The sequence below is a fragment of the Neurospora tetraspora genome (assembly GCF_033439725.1).
Source record: "Neurospora tetraspora strain CBS 560.94 chromosome Unknown B0H65scaffold_1, whole genome shotgun sequence".
NCBI lineage: Eukaryota > Fungi > Ascomycota > Sordariomycetes > Sordariales > Sordariaceae > Neurospora > Neurospora tetraspora.
Window position 1 is genome coordinate 7,939,097 of NW_026944383.1, and position 21,746 is coordinate 7,960,842.

A 21,746-nucleotide genomic window follows, 5' to 3' on the forward strand; every position below is an offset into this window, starting at 1 on the left:
ACGCAGTTCCCGCCGTCAAGGTTGACGAGGTGTCCAAAGATCTCTCTGACTTACCAGCACTTCCTGAAAGCAGAAGCGGCACGCCGCTCTCTGACTTACCAGCACTTCCAGAGAGCCGGTCGAGCAGCCGTTCTGAGGACATGGAGACGGCTCCTAGTCTCGAGGACCCCTCGGAACTCCCGCCACTGCCAGAAAGCAGGGAAGATTCTCCTGAACCAAAGTCGCCGTTGCCTGTTCTTGATGCCCAGCCAGCTCCGGAGTCACTTGCCAAGCAGATTGCGCCTGGTCAACCATGGAATGACGGCGAAAGTCAAGGTACGGAAAACACGGTTAATAAAAATTTGAACAAAGCTGACATTGGTTCTACAGAAGAAGCCATGCCTACCTCTAACGATATTATCGTAGGCCACGTCCGCCGCGACTCTTCCGAAGCCGCCCACCCAGGTGACATCTACGAAAAGCCATCCTCCCATAACCAAGCCAAGTCCCCCATGCTTATCGGCAACAATGACCCCAACGAGATTGACTACAAGCTAGCTGAGACCATCTACGAGGACATGTGCGAGGACGACGCTTCTACGGTGGCTGCATCAGACGCTCCCAGCTTTTTGTCCGGCGCAAATGCGGAACAGAAGGAGCAGATTGCTAAAGCCCTAGCGGGTGACTCCGAGGCTACTTCTAGCTTGAGCCCGGAGAGCTCCTTCAGGGTGTTGCAGTATCTGAAGAAGAGGGATGCGGCGATGAAGCAGGGACAAGTGTATGAGGAGCCTGACGAGGTTGTGCCTGGACCTTCGTCGCAGTATGAGGACGATGACGAGGTTGTGCCTGGACCTTCGTCGCAGTATGAGGACGAAGAGGAGCAAATTCCACAGGAGATTGAGGATGCGCTCGAATCTACTGAAGAGGTACAGTTTGTGATGTCTACGAGTTCGGTGCTGCAGATTGCTAACCAATTGTCTCAGCAGAGCAAGAAGGCCAAGGGAGTATCGTTCGTGTCCCCAGAGGCTTCCGAATCTGAGCCTACTCCTACCGAGAAGCCCAACGTTCTCGAAGACGCACCTGCCGATGAAGACATCACATCTGACCAAAGCACCCCTCGCCAAGAGCTCAGGATCGGCATTCCAGGCCCAAGCTCCAGGGTAGCCAACCTCGAAGCGGTCAACGATGAGCTCGAGAATATTCCTGATACCGAAGCCCAAAAAGAAGAAGCTTCCAAGGCTTCGACCGACAAAGACAATCACACCGAGTCTCCATCGAGTCAGGAGTCCAGCGGTGAACCCCAGCTCGCCAATGCCAATCAAGAAGGCTCCATCCTCGGAGGCGGTCTCGTCGCTGAGCCTGAGCGTCAGCGGCCAATGAGAGTATCCAGCCCCGACGACCAGTGGGGCACTCTTGGTGACCTGGACGACTTGGATGACGAAGATGACGATGTCAGCGAATACTCACCCGGCGGTACATTAATGAAGAGGCACTCGCTGACTAGATTGCCGACGTTCCCTGGTGTCACGGCTTTCTTGGGCAGGAACTTGAGTAGGAGCAATTCGGGGCCGAGTCCGTCGGATGTGCCGGTGCAGGACGAGAGGGATTATTATTCTAGTGATGAAAGGGAGATGTTGGGTGATGAGCAGCAGGATTTGTTAGGGGATGAGTTGGAGAAGCGGTTGGAGGAGATGAAGATGGATGAGGAGGATGAGGATGAGAAGACTGATGAGAAGACTGAGGATGTTGAGGGTGCTGATGAGTCGCAGACCGTGCCCGAACCGGAGATAACCTCTGAGGAACCAACGGAGACTGCCAGTCAGGACGAGGATGCGAATGCGACAATTGCCGTTGAGCGCGAACCGGAGACAGAGACCCCCACGACCAAACACGACGAGGCCACCACTGCCGATGGAAAGCAAACGGCTACAAACGGATTGGATGAAGACGGCTCTGTGACACCCACTCCGCAACAGCATGTCTCTGATGACCACCAAGGCGTCCAGACTGCCCCATGTGAGAGCGGCAACACCACTGAATTGCCGACAAGTGGTGCTGAGCAGCCAATCAACACTCAAACGGAGACTCCCAAGGATATGCAACCTGCAGAAAATCCCGTTCCCGTTCCTGTTGAGGGTGAATCCCAGACCGATGATAAAGACAAGCCTGAGGAGCCAAAGACAGACGATCAAGCAGCTACAGCATCGCCAGATCTAGCCTCGCCGACATCAGAGACACTCACGCCTAGACTGCTGAGACTGTCAACTGCCAAGAAGGAAAAGATCAAGGCCGGCAAGATGTCCAACCCAGCGTCACCTACCACGGGCGCAGGCTGGGGCATTGCCAGCCCTCCCAGTATGAGCTTAGACAAGGCCCTCGAAGCCGCTGACCCGTTCGCAGATGGAGAGTTCGAACGGCGCATGAGAACTGTCAGTGCGAACAGAGAAGCTGAGCGCTCAGCCAAGATCGCCGAGAAGGAAAAGCTCGAACGGGCGCTCTTTTTGCAACGCAGGTCTACCTTTGACGGTCGCAATTCACCGACATCTTCGCATACCAGTGTTCTTGGCTCGACTTCTTCAGTGGGCGCAGATGCTGGTTCAAACGCAGAGGAGAGACCGGCTTGGGCGCTCAAGAGGGCAAGCACAGATAGGGCTGAGAAGAAGAAGAAGCTGGCTGCTGAGAAAAAGAGGAGCAAGAAGTCTGATTGGCCAGATGCCTGGCCGGAGGACTTTGATGAAGAGGCTACGATGCCACAGGAGCCCGGGCATCCGAGCATGTGGCCCGAGTTGCACGGGAGAGCGTCGCCGAGCCCGATTAGAGGCCGAAGTGGTTACAGGACGCCGACGCCGCTTGGGCAGTACATCGAGGTGGGTGAAAGTGGACAGACTGGTGATGATTTTGCTGACCGTGTTGGTGTTTTACAGGAGACTGATCGAGATCCGAATCGCAAGTTATTCGCGGGGGGGAAGACAGTGGGTCCAGGTATGTTTATTGGTTAAATAACTTTGAACTTTGTGAGCAAGGGGGTGCCTGCAAATCTGGGAGCGGAACGGTGTTCAAGCCCATCCATGTCGAACATGTGGATGGGGTACGGGATGGAGCAGACATGGGGGAGATGGGCGGGGCTGGAAGCTCCTGTAGCTCCCCCTCAGCTCTCCCCTGGGCCTTTCGTACCGTCACCGCCGCGTTCCTGAACATCCATTCACAGGCTATCCCTATCCTGGTTGATACTCCTGGGGACTGCTCACTCTCACTTGAACTTTCTTCACTTTCAGGAGAAACAACATCTCAAGATCTCTCAAGCACACTTACTACCGCTAGTACCTACATACGCTGGATCAGCAACTAATATCTTGATATCTTTACCAGACTCATCACGTTCACGATACAACAACATGTCTGATCCCTTCACTACCGACGGTGGACCTAAGGATATTCCTCCCCCTGAACCCATCCCTGAGGTGCCTTCGAAGCCCATTCCTGATGTTGGCTCCGACACTGCTACTCCCTTCTCGGAAACCAACAAGGAGCTTGGTGGTACTATCAAGGCCTCTGGCAAGAAGGGCCGCAAGAGAAGAAGCTCGTCTCTTGCTGTCGCTACCGATAAGGAAGAGGACGCCGATGCCAACAACTCCGAGGCCGAACAAGGTGACTTGGACACTCAACCCTCCGGCAGTGCGCCCGGCAACAAGTCCAAGAAGAACAGAAGAGGACGGAAGGGCAAGGGCAAAGCAACGGATTCCTCCCCTGCCGCTAATGCTGAGGACGCCGAGGGCCAGGAGGCCTCGGATGGTGATGAGGAGCCCTCTTCTGGCAATGCGCAAGACGCCAATGCTGGCGCTGCCGGCGATGCGTCAGGCAAGAAGAAGAGGAAGAAGAACAAGAAGAAGGGATCCCAGGCTTCTTCCGGTCTTATGAGCCCGCCTCTGGAGCCGAACCCTGAGGTTGCCCAGCTCACAGCTCAGCTTGCTCAGCTAACCGATCTGGTTCAGCAACTGGTTGTCGACAAGACCAGAAGTGCCTCGGCGGACCCGGCGACTCAAGGTCGCAGCAGGCAAAGCTCTGGCGTTACTAAGAGTAACCCAAAGATTCGCAGGACATCCTCCGGAGGTGGTGGCGATGGCGAGGCTCTCTACGACAGCGACGGCTCAATCCACGACGAAGACGAAGAACCCGATGACGACGCCGAGACGGCAGCAGCGGACGAGACGACCAAGGCGAAGCGCTTCATGGGCGTGCCTTACCGACGCGGCAGCAAGTCCAAGTCAGACAAGGGCGAAAAGGGCGACAAGGCCAAAGACAAGCATCAACAACAAGTAGGCGAAGATCCAACCTCTGAGCTCGAACATGCAGTCCTCAAGACTACTCCAAGGGAGGAAGATGAGACTGGCGACTCCCCCCAAATTCGTGACGTTACCGCAGCTGACAACGAACGCACTCAACAAGAGCTCTTCGCAATCGACAACGTCAACGTCATCAAAAATGAATCTCGGGATTCCGAAGCTGGGGTTGAATTCGCTCTTGGGCAGCAAATCGTCATCGGGCCCCAAGGAGATGAGCACGCAGACGAGCAGCCCGGAGCCGAGCCCGCGGAACAGCTTCAGCAAGGACGGGGAGGAGGAAGTCCCGGCCGAGGACAGACCGCCGGACCCGTCGAAGTATCCGCCGTCAGCCAGCAAGCCGGTCAAGAGCAAGGTGCGCCGAGCGATGAGCGGCTTGTCGAGGACGAGGGGCGCGCCCAGTCTGGAACAGATCCCCGAGACGGAGTTCGAGGACTCGGATCTGGAGGACGGAGCGACGTCGCCCCAGCCGAAACCGGGGATGCTGAATCGCGCCATGACGGGCATGAGTCTGGACAAGCTGGATTTCAGGAAGCCGAGGTCGGCGTCGGCGGGAGGGGAGACGGATCGCAGACCCGCGACGGCGACGGACGCGGAGTCGATCAATCAGGATACTGCATCGATTACGCAACCGAAAGCGTCGGCTATGATGAAGAGGGCGTTTTCGGGGATGATTCCGGGAGCGTCGAAGCCAGGAGCCAGCTTGGATCAGTCCGAGACGGAGTCGATTTCCTCAGTCAGGCCGAGCATGATGAAGAGAGCCATGACGGGAATGATTCCGGGAGCGTCGAAGCCAAGGTCGAGCATGGACTCAACGGCAGAGCACTCGGGCGAGCGCAAGATGAGCATGGGCTCGGCGTTCAAGAACTTCAGCATGGGCGGCAAGTCACGGGAACCGTCGAGGACACGGGAGCCGATCAGTCGGGGACCGAGCATCGATCTGGGTCCGCGGGAGACGGACAGCGCGGAAATCAGTCCGAACGAGAGCCCAGCGTTGAGACCGGAAGTGTCGCCGGATCCGCACCCACAGCCGAAGCCGGGAATGATGAAGCGCGCATTGACGGGCATGAATCCAGCCGCCTCACGACCGGATATGGGGGAGCGCCGCGAATCGGAGCCGGTACTCGAAAAGGAGAAGCACAAGACTCTCGACCGGCTGACGTTCGGTATGATGTCAAGGTCTCACTCGACATCAACGGGCATGGGTACGCAGACTCCGGAGTCGGGGTTCAACAGCGCCGAACAGGACCTACTGGAGCCATCGAGACCGGGATCTGGGTCGGGGTCTGGATCAAGCTCGATCCATCACCACCAGCAGCAGCAATCATCGGAAAAGAGCAAGACCAACAAGACGATGAAGATGCTGGGCTTGGGCGCCTTCACGAAGAAGGACAAGAACCCGGAGTTGGTCGAGACGCCGCCGGAGGTGAGCAGGCCCGGTTCGTCCGGGTCGCATCAGACCACGGCCGCCAAGCCCAGCCGGTTGGATCGGACGATCTCCGGGATGAGTCTGAGCAGGCCAAGGAAGTTAAGCCAAGAGACCCCTCCCCTGGACGCGGACTCGAGACCGGGGACTGGATCGTCAATGCAGCCGCCACAGCAGCCGCAGTTCCCGGTGAGACCGGACCCCAGCCCGGCGCCCAAGTCGAGAATGGCCAGCTTCAACAAGGTCATGACGCTGGGGCTGATCAAGGACAAGTCCGACAAGACTCCTACGCCCAGTCACCACGAACCGGAGACAGTGACGCAGACGCCCATGGAATCGTCAGCCAGCGCGCACTCGAACGGGTCGAGGCCGACGAGCTGGAACAGCAATCAGTTCCCCGAGAACCCGGTACTAGAGGGCAAGCCGAGCAAGCCGCAGACGAGGATGGGAAGAGCGATGTCAGCTTTGAGCATTCCGACAAGCAGGAGCAGTGTATCCCAGGAGAGACCGGCAAGCTCGTACCCGGAGACAACAACCAGTACCAACTTGACGGAACCGACGGACTTGACGGATTCGCACTCGCATCACAGCCATCAGTCGAATCAGACGGCCACCACGGTGACAGACAAGAAGGAAAAGTCAAAGATGTCCTTCAAGAGCGTCGTAACCCTGGGTATGGCGAGCAGCAATCGGTCGTCGAGCAGTCGGAGACAGAGCGTCGAGCATTCGTCCCAGACGCAGACGCAGCCGCCGCCGCCAGCGATGCCGAAGCTGGAACTGCCCAGCTTTGGACTGGGAGACTCCCTACTGGGATCGCCACCGGGGACATCATCGGGTCTTCCGCCTGCGGGAGGGTCGATATCAGCGCCGGGAACCTCGTACGGGTTTCCGAACATGGAGACACCGTCGGAGAGAATGGAGAGACAGGAGAGACAGAACAGAGATCCGGAGACGGCGAGCATGATGAACCAGCCCAAACCGGGGATGTTGTCAAGGACGAAGACGGCGATGAGTATTGGGAGTCGCAAGGATTTCAGGGACGATGGGGGGGAAGTAGACGAAAAGAAGGAGAAGAAGGTGATGAGCACGAGCGCCAAGGCGAACTGGAATCGGGCGCTGATGGGTACGAAGGGGATGGGGAAGATGGGCATGGGCGGCATGTTTGGGAAGAAGAAGGACAAGGAGAAGGACAGGAGCGGTTAGAAGACGCCTTGTTCGAGACCGGAAATGCCAGAGTGGGGGATGTTGAGGATGGAGTTGGAGGTTTTGGGGTGAAGACTGAAGTTGAGGAGTTCACGGTGAGCCCTGAAGACGTGGAACTACCTGCTTCGCCTGCAGTCAATCCTGAAGAGGTAGAACTTCCACCCTCTCCTTCGGTTCTCTCTGATGCTGGGGAACTCACCGAAGCCGAGATCAAGCCAATTGAGCGGGACTTCGACCGGCAGCTTGAGAAAGACAAGGAGCTACGCAACCCTCAAGAGATCGAACTCGCACCTTCTCCTTCAGCTGTGTCTGGCACAGAGAAGCTTACTACCGAAGCCGATATCAAGCCAATTGAACATATCATCAGTCAGCAATTATTCCAAAACGACATAGAGCTTCCATCTTCACATGCAGTCAATCCTGAAGTTGTTAAGCTTCCCGCCTCCCCTTCACCTTCAGCTATGTCTGACGGTGGTGAACTCACCGGAATCGCGACAAAGTCAGTTGAACGGAGCTTAGACAAGCAACAATCACAAGACATAAAGCTCTCCTCTTCCCCAACTATCAAGCCTGAAGATGTGGAACTCCCGATGTCGCCTATAATGAGCCCTGAAGAGATGGAACTCCCATCTTCACCTTCAGCTATGTCTGACGCCGGGGAGCTCGCCGAAGGCGAAAATGAGCCAATTGAACAAAGCTTCAGTCAGCAATCTCCCAAAGACACAAAAATTCCTTCTTCTCCCATAATGAACCCTGAAGAAGTCGAACTTCCGGCCTCTCCCTCAACCCTATCAGATGCTGGGGATCTCATCGAATCCGAGCCGGTGGTTGAACAAGCCAAGCAGATCGTGGAGCCGCTTTCACCGGCCACCACTGACCGGGACCTTGACAAGGTAAGAGAGATCCCAGTCCCACCTCTTTTGCCCAATTTACCAATCGGATGTCTTGAAATCTCTTGTGCTAATTCAAATCCTGCAGGAAAACAAACCGTTCATTGGGCAGCAATCTGACATCCCACTTTCCACGCCTGAGGCTCAGGAACCCGGCGACGTGGAACTGTCAAGACTGGTGCCAACTTCTGAGGCTAACAACCTTCCCTCTTCCCCACTTCCTAGTTGTTCTTCCCGCTCTTCCATGTCTGCTTCTGAAGAGCTTCTACCTTCCTCTCCTAACCTTATTCCAACTGCTACTATTGCTACCTCTACCGCCCCTACTGCCGCCCCTACCGCTGCCACTGCCACTGCTGCCACTACAACCGCTATCACTACAACCGCTGCTGCTGTTCACGTTACCGCTTCCGAGGCTACCGAGGCTACCCAAGCTACTACCCACGAGCATGCCCCGTCACAACGCGCGGCTGCTCGTTCTTCTTCTCCTTCTTCACTTAGAATGACCGAGCCTGAAGAAGTGGAGCTTCCTCCATCTCCTTCACCGGCGCCGCCGCACACTGCGCCTAGGCCTGAGGAGGTGGAGTTGCCGGCTTCGCCTGTTGCTGTCAATGAGACTCCTCAACATGAACACAGCACTGAAGATATCGACGTCGACACCAAGCCTGCACCTGAGGCTACCTTTCAACACGACAATGTCGACGTTGACACTCATTCACCCGAACTAAGCCTAGACCAACATGACCAGCATGACCAGCACCCTATCTCCGAGGTCAGACCCACTGATGTCCAACTGCCGCCCTCACCGAAGGTTACCCCTGACGAAGTGGAGCTCGATGCTTCCCCTGACTCGGAATCCACACCTATCATCGACGACCTTCAGCTGCCTTCTTCTCATGACGAACATGAGCTTCCTCAATCTCAATCACCCAAGGTCGCTGTCGAGCCCATGTCTCTTCATGAGCTTCCATCTTCCTCAGAGGTACAGGTTCTAATGGCTGTCCCAAGCTCCCCGGACATGCCAACATTGCCAGAGACTAAACCCGAGGACGTGGAACTGCCGTCCTCGCCTTCTGATGCCGAGCCTCAAGAGGAGCTTCAAAATGTCACCGAGCTTCATGAAGATGCGGGTTCACCTGCTATCATTCCCCAACATGTAAAGATTCCGACTTCCCCTGAGCAGCGCCCGGCTTCCCCTCCCCTGGAGGTTGAAGCTTCTAATTCTGAGCTCCCAACTGCTGTTACTGAGCCTGAGCTTTCTGGAGTAGAAGATCTTCCGTCCCTGTCGAAGCAGAAGACACTAGCCGAAGAGTTGGAAGAGCTCGATGGTTCTGGTTCTCCTGAGCTTTCGCGTTCTCCTTCTCCTGCTGTTTACGCCCAACATGCGGAGCTTCCATCCTCACCAGCGCAAAATACACTAGCCGAAGAATTAGAAGACCTCTCTGACTCTGATGAGCTTTCGCGTTCTCCTTCTCCTGCAGCTGACGTTCAAGGAGCCCAAGTCCCATCTTTCACCGAACTTCCTAAGGATGCAGACCTCCCACCATCTTCCCATTCTTCGCCTATGGTCGCACCTAAGGACATAGAGCTCACAGGCTCCCCTGCCCCTGAGCTTGCGCTTTCACCCTCTCCTGAGCCGGAAACCGATAATCAAGATAAGGAGGACCATCCAGTCACTACTGAGCCCCACGAAACCGCCGCCAATGTCACATTCTCAACTTCGACCTCGCCCAAGGCCTCACCGAAGGTCAGACCCGAAAACATCGCACTTCCGCCTTCCCCACAGCTCCTCCCTTCGCCTAATATCGTACCCGGCTATCAATTCTCGCCTGAGCCCATCTCTGATGATGAGGGGCTGCCACTTTCACCTGAGGATGAGTTTATGGATGATGACGGGTCGCCGGTTGATGTTGAGCAATATGAACGGAGCTTTAGTGATGATCCCCAGGAGGGGTTCGCGTCCTCGCCTGAGGGTGAGGATGAGCACAGGGAAGTCCAGCACTCTCCTGAAGTTTCACCCACCGTTGAGCTAGCTGAAGACGTAGAACCTTCGCGTTTTTCTTCACCCGCATCGTCGCCAAGAATCTCACCAGCGGAAGTGGAACTCCCTGCCTCTCCTGTGGACGAGGTTGCACCGGAAGCTATCGAGTCGCCATCTTCACCCAAGTTCCCTGCTTCGTCCCCTTCGCCCAAGAGCACGCCTGATGACGCGGTTCTTTCGCTTGCGCCTGAGGCGGCACTGGATTTCACGCCTTCTTCACCTCTGGAACGCTCGGTTCCTTCGACTAAGGATACTGCATTCGAAGAGAGGACCGTTTCACCTGCACCCGAGAAGGAATCAGCATCGTCGCCCGAGGTCACACCGGCGCACATCGAGCTCCCAGCTACTACTACCGAGCAGGAGATCACCTCCGAGAATATCGAGCTTCTGTCTTCGGATAAGAGCACACCCCGTGACGCGGTCCTTTCGCCTGCACCTGAGGTGGAAACCGTCGAATTTGCGCCGTCGTCCGAGGTGCAAGGCCCAGCTTCGCCCAAGATTTCATCCCAGGACGTGGGATTGCCAAAGTCGCTTTTGCCTGAAGCCGAACATGAAGAGATGGAGCTTCCGATTACGACTGCACAGCTGCCTGAAGATGTTGAGCTGCTACAGTCGCCTTCCGAGACCGAGTCCAAAGACCTTCCGATTACCACTGAGATTTCTACTGGCCACGAGCTCCCGACTTCCACTTCGCCAAAGTTCTCACCCGAAAACGTGGAACTCCCAATGTCGCCTGAGGTTGAAGTCCAGCACGTGGAATTCCCGACCCCAGCCAACGAAGTCACCCGGAGCCTTGGCGATCAAGAGGTCTCACCTTCGCCAAAGATTGCGCCTGCGGACATCGAACTCCCGACCTCGCCTGTAAAAGAAATCACACCCGCGTCTGAAGAACTCCCCAGCTCTCCCGAAAACCAGGTCCTAGACTCACCCAAGACAATTTCTGGAGACTCTGGTTTGCCCGAGTCGCGTTTGATGGAAGCGGAAGTTGAGGAGATGGACCTTCCAACAGCTGCTGAGCAGGATGACCAAAGCTTCGGCGAACAATCTGACGATGATTTTGAAGCTGCGGTTTCGCCTAAGATTGTCCCCGAGGAGGTAGAGCTTCCGCGCTCGCCTTCGTCTGTGGAGGACTTGGATGTTGATGAGCTTCAGCATTTGCATTCTCGTCAGATTATCCCGCCGGGTCTTCATCGCGCGGCTTCGCCTCATATTGTTCCCGAGGAAGTCGAGCTTCCGCGCTCACCCTCGCCCGTGGGTGAGTTGGATGTTACCGAGCTTCAACGGCTGCACTCGAGCCAGATTCTTCCTCCGCATATTCAGCGTGCGGCTTCGCCCGAGACTGTTCCTGTGGAGGTTGTTGAACTTCCAGAATCGCCTGTGGAGGAGATCGTATCTGAGGAGGTTCAAATGCCGGCTTCGCCCACTGTTGTTCCTGAGGAGGTTGAGCTTCCAATTTCAACATCATCCTCGCCCAAGATCGCCCCCGAAGAGGTCGACATTCCGCGCTCACCTTCGCCTGCGGAAGACTTGGATGTTGCCCAGATTCAACACTTACATTCAACTCAGATCATTCCTCCCCATCTTCAACGTTCCGTATCGCCTACAGCCCAGGCCCAGGCTGTTCCCGAAGACATTAAGCTCCCGTCTTCGCCGTTGGAGAAGTTTACACCTGAGGAGGTTGAACTTCCACATTCACCTTCACCAGTGGAGGAGGATTTGGACGTCGTTGAGATGCAGCGTCAACACTCGGCTCAAATCCTTCCTCTGTACGTCCAGCGTGTGGATTCAACTTGGGGTGAGGTTGTTCCTGAGGAGGTTGAGCTTTCGACTTCGCCTCTGGAGGAGATCACACCCGCGGAGGTTGTTGAGCTTCCACAATCGCCATCACCCGTCGAAGAAGAATCGGATGGTTCTGAGCTTCAGCCATCAGTCTCGCATCAGTTCGTGCCCGAGGACATTGAACTTCCAGCTTCTGAGCCCGCCTCGCCCAAGATCACACCCGAGGAAATTGAGGTTCCACGCTCGCCGTCGCCTTTCGACGAGTCCAAGATTGCCGAGCTTCAACATCTGCATTCGGCCCAGATCATTCCCAGGAACATCCAACATACGGCTTCGTCTTCCGGCTCGCCAAAGATCACACCGGAGGAAGTCGAACTCCCTGCTTCGCCTATGGAGGAATTGGACGTTGATGAGCTTCAGCAATTCCATTCTAGCCAGATCATACCTCCGCATATTGAGCGTCCGGCTTCGCCTTTAGCTGAGGTCGTTCCTGAGGAGGTCGAACTACCCGCTTCCCCGCAAATTGTCCCGGAGGCAGTTGAAATCCCCGCTTCGCCTTCGCTTCAATCGTCGCCGAAGATCGCACCTGAGGAGGTTGAACTTCCGACTTCGCCTGTTGCCGACGAACTGGACATCGACCAGCTGCAACATTTGCACTCGCGCCAAATCATCCCTCCGCATATCCAGCGTTCAGTCTCGTCTTCAGCTGACGTTCAACTTCCAACTTCACCCAAGATCACTCCCAAAGACATAGAGCTCCCGGTTTCGCCAGAAATTGTACCTCAAGACATCGAGCTTCTAGCTTCGCTAATTGACGAGCTAGAACGAGCAGAACTTTCCATCCTTACTAGGGAAGCTGAGCCCAGCGTTGATCAGCAACTCGATGGCTTGGAGGAGCACGAGGATGCTAGGAGTGCCGCTTTCGAACTCCCGTCCTCACCTGACCTCAAGCCTGAAGAGTTCCAGCCTGAAGAGTTGGAACTGCCTCTTTCGCCTGCTATGAAGCCCGAAGAGGTGGAAATTCCTGCTTCTCCTCAGGTCGTTCCTGAAGATGTTGAATTGCCGGTTTCTCCTGTGGATGAGTTGGACGACGAGCAGCTTCCAAATGAGCGCAGCATCAACTATGAGCACGACAATGTTCCTGAGGAAGGTATGCTGGAGAGTGTCGCTATTGAACTCCCCGCTTCACCCATGACCAAGCCTGAGGATCTCGAACTCCCCGCCTCGCCTGAGATTGTTCCTGAAGAGGTCGAACTCCCGCCTTCTCCCACAGTTGAGTTGGACGACGAGCAGTTCCCAACTATCGAGCCCGAACAGCCTGAACAGCCCATTGAAGACATGCAGACTCTCGAGATTCCCGAAGACATTCTGGAGACTGCCAATATCGAGCTCCCGTCCTCGCCCATGACAAAGCCCGAGGATGTCGAGCTTCCAGTCTCTCTTGAAGTCGTCCCCGAAGACGTGGAATTGCCCCTTTCCCCTATCGTCGAGTTGGATCATCAGCTTCCCATTGAGCCTGTCAATCTTGAGCTCACATCTTCACCCAAAGCTAAGTCCGAAGACCTTGAGCTGCCTCCTTCGCCTGAAATTGTCCCCGAAGAGGTGGAGCTTCCCGCCTCTCCCGTGGTTGAGCTGGCAGATGAACAGCTACCAGTCGAGCCCGAGCAATTTACTCGGGGCATCGAAGTCCTCGACGAGGATATCCTGGAGCGTGCTGATATCGAACTCCCCTCCTCGCCAATTGTCAAGCCCGAAGACTTGGAGCTTCCTGCTTCCCCTGAAGTTCGTGCTCAAGATGTTGAACTTCCTCCTTCGCCTGTCACCTTACCCGAAGATGTGGAACTTCCCCCTTCTCCAGTGGTTGAGTTGGAAGATGAGCAGCTTCTGGTTGAGCCTATCGATCTTTCCGAGGTTCAAGAGGACCAAGGCGAAGAGCAGCTTGACAAGGACACTGCTCCCGAAGATTCGCCCGTCATTGCACCTGAAGACGTCGAACTTTCTCATTCGCCCGTCCTTCTACCCAAAGACGTGGAGCTTCCGGCTTCACCTGCGACGGAATCTGAGCCAGAACCAATTGAGCCTGTCCGACAGAGCTTCGACTCGGACCTCTTCTACGATGCTGTTGAGGGCAAGGGCAAACAACCCGCAACCGCTGCTGAGGAACTAACACAACAGGGCGATGCTGCAAAGACCAGTCCGGCGCAGAAATGGGAAGTAGTCGACAATGTCGACGATGTTGACGACCTTGACTCTATTGACGGTGTCGATTCAGAAGTCTCGGAAGACGGCCTACTCACGGAGGCTCCAACAAGTAAGCAACCGAACCAAGAAAAACCAAACCGAGAACGAGAAGAGGTGGCTGCTGCGATCGAGCGATCGGAAGATGATGCCCCCATCATACCTCGAGACCCTTCAACTACTACTACTACTACTGGCGACGGACATCATGCTGACATTCTCAGCCGCGAAGCAGGCACCAATGTGGACCTTCGTCGGTCGGCTGGTGGGTCGCCAGTTCCAACTTCCACGTCGATAGCAGCAGCCGCCGCCGCAGCAGGAGCAGCAGCACTCGCTGCGGCCGCCGTGAATGAGCTCCTTACAACAAAAGACGATGAACCGGAACTGAGAGATACCGTTGAAGTCCACCCCGCCGTCAAGGGTGCCATCAATAGAGGCTTCGATGAGTGCGACTATGCCACTGCCCTTTCTCCCACCACGGTCGGCCTGGGTCTCATTGAGGATGCCCCCATGGATCTGTATCCTATGGATGGGCCCTCTCCCAAGCTTCTCTCCGCTTCCACATTTCCTCTAGAGGAAGCTGGAGATGATGGCGGCGATTACTTCAATAACGTCGAGTTGCCCGAAGGTGCTATGTTCGAGGAACTTCCTTCCGAAGCTGAAGAGCCTACTCACGAGCACGCTAGCCACTTTACTCATGACCCGCCCTCCGAGCCCGAGGAGCACGAAGTCAAGAAACCTCGGAAGTCAGTCGACGAAACGCAAGGGCCTGAGACACTATTCGCTCCACGCAAACCTGCGCCATATTCCTCAACAAGGGAGACACTAGTCAAAGAATCTCCCAAGCCCGCTGCTCCGTCTCCTTCCGTCGAAGAGACACGTCAACCCCCTAAGCAGGCAGAGCCAGTCAGACACAAGCGAATCAAGTCCACCGAGCCAGCACGCCTCAACAACGAGGCCCTCGCAGCATCCCTCTCACCACCCGCCAAATTCTCAACCAGAAACTCATGGCCCACCGGAAAAGCCAAAGCGCTCGCCGCCTCCTTCCTCGAGTCTTCTTCCATCAACCGTGGCTCCTCCCCCGTCACACCCCGCTTCCCGCCGTCGGCATCCATGCAACAGCCACCGGCTTCAGTTCTGCTCAAAGAACAATCCCAGCGCCAGTCCCGCGAACTAGCAGCCAACTATCTCGAGACTTTCGCCGACGACCGTAAAGTCCGATCTAAATCCCGACCTCGCAGCCACCCATCTTTTTTAGGTCATACGGCACCGGACGCCGCTAGGGTGCCGGTGCCGGTTGATTTGGATTCGCTGGGGGAGACTGTCATTCCTGAGAAAGAAGAGCCGGCTAGTCCGCCCTCTGTTAGCTCGGTAGACTCGATGGGGTCGCCGGGTGGACATGGACGGGCACAGTCACAGGCACAGTCCATGGCTTTGGAGCTGGCTGTGTCGTATTTGGATGATGACGGGGAGGATGTCGGTGCCGTGCCCATGGTGGTTACCCCAGGAGTGGGAATGGAGATTACGCCTAGTCCTGAGAGTTCGCCTGAGTTGCAGCCGGAAGAGACAAGGGAGCGTGAGGCTGAGACTAAAGCTGAGGCTGCGCAAGAGCCTGAACCCGAGCCGGCAGATGAACATGATACTTCCCTCGAGTGGGGACGAGGAATGTCTTTGCCCAGTGTTGAAGTCCAGCCCGCTACGCCCGAGGCTGTGGTCGAAGAAGAAGAGGTTGAGTCTTTGTTCGAAATTCCCGCGCATGTGCATGAGGTTGAGACTCTGTCGTCGGTGATGGAGGAGTCGGAGCCTACTGATGAGGAAGAGCCCGTTCCGGCGCCTGCACAAACTCACAGTCACGAGGCGCCCGTCATTACCAAGTCTAAACATGACGAGTGCTCTTCTCCCTCGCCTGAATTCCCCGGGGAATCTCAAGACACTCCAGCCGATATCGACGTTGCTGAACTCCAGCGATTACATCCAAGACAAGTCATTCCGCCTAACCTACAGCGCCAGGTCTCACCCCCTCCCCAAATCAAGCCCGAAGAGGTTGAGCTCCCGTCCTCGCCTGAATTTCCCGAGCCCCAGTTGACGCACATGACGAAGAATCGTGCCCGTGGACCTAGGAGAAAGGCGCCGACTCAACACACTCCCGCCGTTATCGACATTGCTGAGCTCCAGCGGTTGCATTCAAGACAAGTCATACCGCCCAACCTACAGCGTCAGGTCCCACCCTCGCCCTCGCCCAAGACCGCACCCGAAGACATTGAACTCCCTTCCTCGCCTGTCCTGAAACCGGAGGGTGTGGAGCTTCCTAGTTCCCCGATGGAGGAAATGATCCCTGTTGTCGCCACGGGCTTGGTCGCTGCTGGACTCATGCTTGCTTCCGAGGCTACGAAGCACCACGATCCATCCGAGGGAGAGGACTCCGCACCTGCTTCTCCAGCCGAAGAAGGCGAGAGACATCTGGCTGACAAGTTCGAGGACTCGCACCGTCCTGCATCGCCAGATGTGTATCCTGAGGATATTCAACTCCCTGCTTCCCCTGAGATTAAGCCCCAGGATATTGAGCTTCCTGCTTCACCGCAGATTTTGCCAGAGGTTGAGCTTCCTGCTTCACCTCGGATTGTTCCTGAGGAGGTTGCGCTTCCTTCTTCGCCTGTCAATGAACCTGATGAGGTTGAGCTTCCTTCTTCGCCTGTCAATGAACCTGAAGATGTGGAGCTCGCCTCTGACTCTGACTCGGAGGTGGAGGCGGAGGAAAAGGACACGACGCCACTTGTTGAAGCTCATGTCACAGAGCCTGAGGAGGTCGAACTACCATCATCTCCTGCCATTGAACCCAAGGATATTGAGCTTCCTTCTTCGCCTGTCAACCAGCCCGAAGATGCGGAGCTCGCTTTTGACTCTAACTCGGAGCCGGAGGAGGAAGGAATGACGACGCCAGTTGTTGAAGCTCATGTCCCAAGCCCCGAGGAGATCGAACTACCATGGTCTCCTGCGACTGAACCCAAGGATATCGAGCTTCCTTCTTCTCCTGTCGAACCTGAGGATGTGGAGCTCGCCTCTGACTCTGACTCGGAGGCGGAGGATGAAGACACAAGGCCCATTCTTGAAGCTAATGTCCCAAGCCCCGAGGAGGTCGAACTGCCTTCATCTCCTGCAATCGTACCTGAAGACATCGAGCTTCCGTCTTCTCCTGCTGACGAAGCCCAAGATATCGAACTCCCTTCTACACCCGAGCCTGAGCATAAGCATGAGATTGAACATGAGCCTGAACATAAGTTCCACTCCGAGCCTGAGCAAGAAACAACAACCCACCCCCTGTTTGACTCGGAACACGAAGAAGAAGAGGAAGATGACTACGACCCACTAGCCGACCTCCTCCCCTCTCCCGAAATAACTCCCCAACAACATCACGAGCGCTACGAGCGGGAACTTCCCCATCCGCATCCGCTCATGATGCACCCCGTGGATTACTCAGCCCCTTACCAACACGGGTATGACGAAGCGGAGGAGGTTCACACTCCTGTTCATACTGAAAAGGTTGAGTTTTGGCACTCGCCTGAGTTGAGGTATCATTGCTCGCCTGAACTGAGACCTGCCGAACAGGAATTTGCGTCTTTCCCGGAGGTAAATCCCGAGGATGTGCATCTGCCTCCTTCGCCTGATTTTGGTGCGGAGGAGGAGTCACCGGTAGCAAGAGAACTGTCTCGTGAAGTCCCAGACGAATGGGAGAGCGAAACAGGAAGTGAGAATGAGGACGATGAGGAGGATTATGATCAAGATGATCATGATGATGGTAAGTAACACGCCACGATTAAGACAAAGGAAACTACTAGAACATAGCACTAACTCAATCTAGATGCAGAACTTCATGAAGTTCACCAAGCACAAAGCGTGGCAATCGTCGCCGGCACCGTCGCCGTGCTTGGTGTCGCCGCCGTTGTGGCGAATACTTTGAAGAAGGATGAAGAAGAGGAGGAACGGGTAGAAGAAAGAGATGAAGAGAGTGAGGCGACAGCAAGTGATGACGAGACAGAAGAGAAGAGTGAGGATGAAGACGACAAAGTCAAACCTGTCGCGGTCACGCGTGGTAATGACAAGCGAGAAGACAGCGAGGATGAAGATTCGGAGTTTGAGGGGCGAGATGAGAGGGAAGGAGGGTCTGGAGATGACCACGAAGATGAAGCAGATGAAGAAGACGTGGAGGATGTCCATGGTGAGGATGAAGCGGACACCAAGAGTCTGGCAAGCAAGCCTTCTTCTGAGGGTCTTCCTTCACCTGGTCTCGACCGCCAAGATTCCGAGACCATTCCCAAGGCCATCAGGGAAGGAGCGCCGATGCCGTGGGCAATTCAAAGCAAGCGTCGGGAAGAATCCCACTCGCCTCCCCCGGTCGTGCACGAACGCACGTTCTCCTTCCCTGACGACATTGCGGATGAGGAAGCGTTTACCGTTAGTCGCTCGAACACGGCGATTGGAGGTGGTGGTGACACGAAGCATGGGGAAGGTCCGGCAGGCAGTCACGCGACATCGGATCAAACTCATCAACATCAACAAACTCCCAGCGCGCCCATGTCCACTATTTCAGACTACGCACACTCCTACAACAGCCTACCGACGTTGCAGGAGGAAGATTGGACGACGGATGAAGACAGGAACCGGAACGACAAGGACGGCGCTATCTCTGGTCTTTTCAGATACGGGACTCCCATCATGGATCCCAACCGTGATAGTGGCTTCACCTTGGGGGCCAGGGGCTCGCCGCAGATGCCACGGTACGCGGTCTTCAACGAGCAGTATCATCAGCAGCAACAAGAGCGACATGCCCAGATCAAGGAGGAGGATCTGCGAGAGAGAGGGGTTGATCTACGGGATTTTGCCAATAGCCCGTCTGCCGGCAGTGATCGGACCGAGACTGGACCTTCGTCTCCTCTGAGAACTGCTGAGACTCCCAGGGTGCAGGAATCAGCGCCTGAGATTCTTGAGGTCAACATGGAGGTCGTCAAGGAGCAGCAAGAAACACCGCAAGACAAAGCTGAGCAACACATACCCAAAACCTTGCCAGGCCTTGGAGTCGCCATGAGGCCAAGAGGCGCTTTCCGGAGCGTCTCCGACATCAGCCAGCAGTTGCAATCAGCACTTTCAGGCCAATCACCATCACCGGTTGCCCGGCCAATCCCATCCAACACTGGTGTCGCACGACTGCGCTCTCCCGAGCCGCTGAGTGCCAGCAACAACCTCAACTTGCGGCCTGATAGTCCAGGCAGCAGCATCAGCAGCCGGTCTCACACAAGCACTCCCCCACTCAGACGGACGGACAAGCGGGCCACTGGCAACCTGCGCTCCCTCTCCTTTGGCAGCCAACAGGATCCCGCCGCCAAGTCATTCCTTGGATCACTTGCAGAAGAGGGAGAGCCCGATCGAACTCCCTCGCGTGGACAACACAGTGACACCACCACCACCACCCGATCGGGATCGACGCCGGCGGCTGCCCCCCACCCAAACCAGGCCCCAGCCACCCCTAGTCCTCCCCGGCCCAACACTAGCAGGGCCACCAGCGCTAACGGTGCCGCTGCCCTGGCATTGGGCACTACCACCAAATCCAGCCCTGTCGCTGGTGACGACAACAACAACCTCGACAAAGACAAGCACAAACAAGCTGTGACAACGCCCCGGGCTCTTTTTGTCGCATCTGCTACGCCCGTCGCCAATGAAGGCCGCACCCGATCTAAGGGGTCAATGGATGTGCCCGACGTTTATGTATGTTTCCCCCCAAAACAAAACTGTGTGAAAAGCACGCTGACACTATTGCTCCAACAGGATGGCTTAGGCGAAGGTCGCCTGGGCTCCCCGCGATCGCCCGCCCGCCCGCCCAGCTTGCGCAAACGACACAGTGTCCAGCTTAATGCGGAGCTCAATGATCTGGAAGCCAAATTTGCCCAGTTGTTGGCCGAGAATGCCGCGCTGCAAAAAGCCAAAAATGACGCCGAAGCCGAACTTTCCCAGCGCAATGCCGACCTGAGCAGCATCCTTGCCGACCGCGATGTCGAGATCGAGAACCTCCAGCGCGAAATCCGAGAAACCCAAGAAACATGCGACCGACTCGAGGAAACATACGAGGGCCTGAAGAGTTCGACCTCCGCCATCGCTGTTAAGCACAACGAGACGGTGCGCGCACTCGAAGAACAAGTCAAGAAAGCATCCGAGGAACTGGCAGCCGCTCAAGGCGGACACGAACAATATACCAAGGCCATTGCAGAGAAGGATGCCCAGATCGCCCATCTCCGTGCCCAATTGGACGCTCAAACCGCTCAAATCCGCGAGCTGCAGGAGCAAATCGAGAACCAACAGATTGCTCGGTCACCGGAACCCTCCGGAGCAGACGACTTCCTCGACCTCCACGACGTCGACTACTTCGACCAGCGCCTCTCCCAGCTCTGCGCCCACGTCCAGCAATGGGTCCTCCGCTTCTCCAAGTTCAGCGACATGCGCCACTGCCGACTGACCTCGGAAATCAACGACGAGAAGCTAATCGACCGGCTCGACAACGCCGTCCTCGACGGCTCCGACGTCGACGTCTACCTGGCCGACCGCGTCCGCCGCCGTGACGTCTTCATGTCCATGACCATGACCATGATTTACGAATTCGTCTTCACCCGCTTTTTGTTTGGAATGGACCGCGACCAGCGCCAGCGCCTCAAGTACCTCGAGAAACAACTATCGGAGACCGGGCCCGTGCATGCCGTCCGCCAATGGCGCGCCGTCACCTTGACGCTGCTCAGCCAAAGACGCAACTACAAATCCCAGCGTGACCGCGACACGGAAGCCGTCGTCCAAGCTATCCTCGACGCCCTGGATAAGATCCTCCCCCCGCCGTCAGACAAGGAAAAAACTATCCTCGACCAACTGCGTCGCGTCGTGAAGGAGGCCGTGACCTTATCCATCCAGATGCGCTGTCAGCGCGCAGAGTATATCATGCTCCCGCCGCTGCAGCCGGAGTACGATGAGAGCGGGGAGCTGGTGGAGACTGTGAGCTTTAATGCCGCGCTGATGAATGAAAGGTCAGGCGATGCCGGGGTGCCCAGTCCAGAAGAGCTGGAGAGGCAGAGGGCTACGGTTCGAGTGGTGCTTTTTCCGTTGGTGATTAGGAAGGGGGATGATTGGGGGAGGGGAGATGATGAGGTTGTTGTTTGTCCGGCGCAGGTGTTGGTGCAGAGACCGAGGAAGCAGAGGAGTGGAAGGGTTGTTAGTGCGGGCAAGGCGCCGGTGCCGGTGCCGCAGGGGATGAGGGGGGATGATCAGATGATGGGGGGTATGGGGTCGCAGGTTTGAGTGGCCTGTGGATGATATTTGAGAAAAGGAATTTGGACATTGGATTGATGGATGGATTGGAGGAGGGACAGAAACATGGAAGGAAATAAATAAAGGAAAAGAAGAAGAATGGAGGAGTGGAGGAATGGAGGAATGGAAGGAAGGAAAAGGTGACGAACGAGATGACCTAAAAAGATCTTCTTGGTACTAATTTCTTGTCTTGTCGTTGTTGTTTATCTAGTCTGTTGGTCCTGTTTTGTTGTCCTTGTTGGCTTGTTGGCTTCAGTTAGTTAGTTGGTCGTTGGAGTTGGCGGGCGCAAATCTGGCTTTGCTTGTCTTGAGTTTATGATATCTTTATGTTGTTTGTTGTCTCAGTTTCGAATTTGATATTGGTTTCCTCGCAAGATACCTAAACTTATGAAGTCGAATGAACTGTTTTGCCTTTCCACCACTACATGTCGATTGTCCTTCACGTGAAGCTATTACAAGTAAGTGATGATGTGATAATGTTGTTATCAAGCTATGACCCTCACCCACAGCTA

At 55.8% G+C, this 21,746-nt stretch overlaps 1 protein-coding gene across 1 annotated transcript in view; it reads left to right on the plus strand.

Moving 5' to 3' along the window:
• B0H65DRAFT_414873 (uncharacterized protein) overlaps positions 1-21,225 on the plus strand; it is a gene marked incomplete at both ends in the record, with an annotated part of 31,876 nt that extends 10,651 nt beyond the window's left edge. The window contains 10 exons of the mRNA XM_062823951.1: positions 30-779; positions 819-905; positions 963-2,850; positions 3,349-4,295; positions 4,402-6,943; positions 7,009-7,419; positions 7,591-7,841; positions 7,927-17,689; positions 17,759-19,653; positions 19,714-21,225. Coding sequence (XP_062687528.1) covers positions 30-779; positions 819-905; positions 963-2,850; positions 3,349-4,295; positions 4,402-6,943; positions 7,009-7,419; positions 7,591-7,841; positions 7,927-17,689; positions 17,759-19,653; positions 19,714-21,225 — 20,046 coding nt within the window. The remainder of the gene's footprint in view (positions 1-29; positions 780-818; positions 906-962; positions 2,851-3,348; positions 4,296-4,401; positions 6,944-7,008; positions 7,420-7,590; positions 7,842-7,926; positions 17,690-17,758; positions 19,654-19,713) is intronic.
• Between the last annotated feature and the right edge of the window lie 521 nt (positions 21,226-21,746).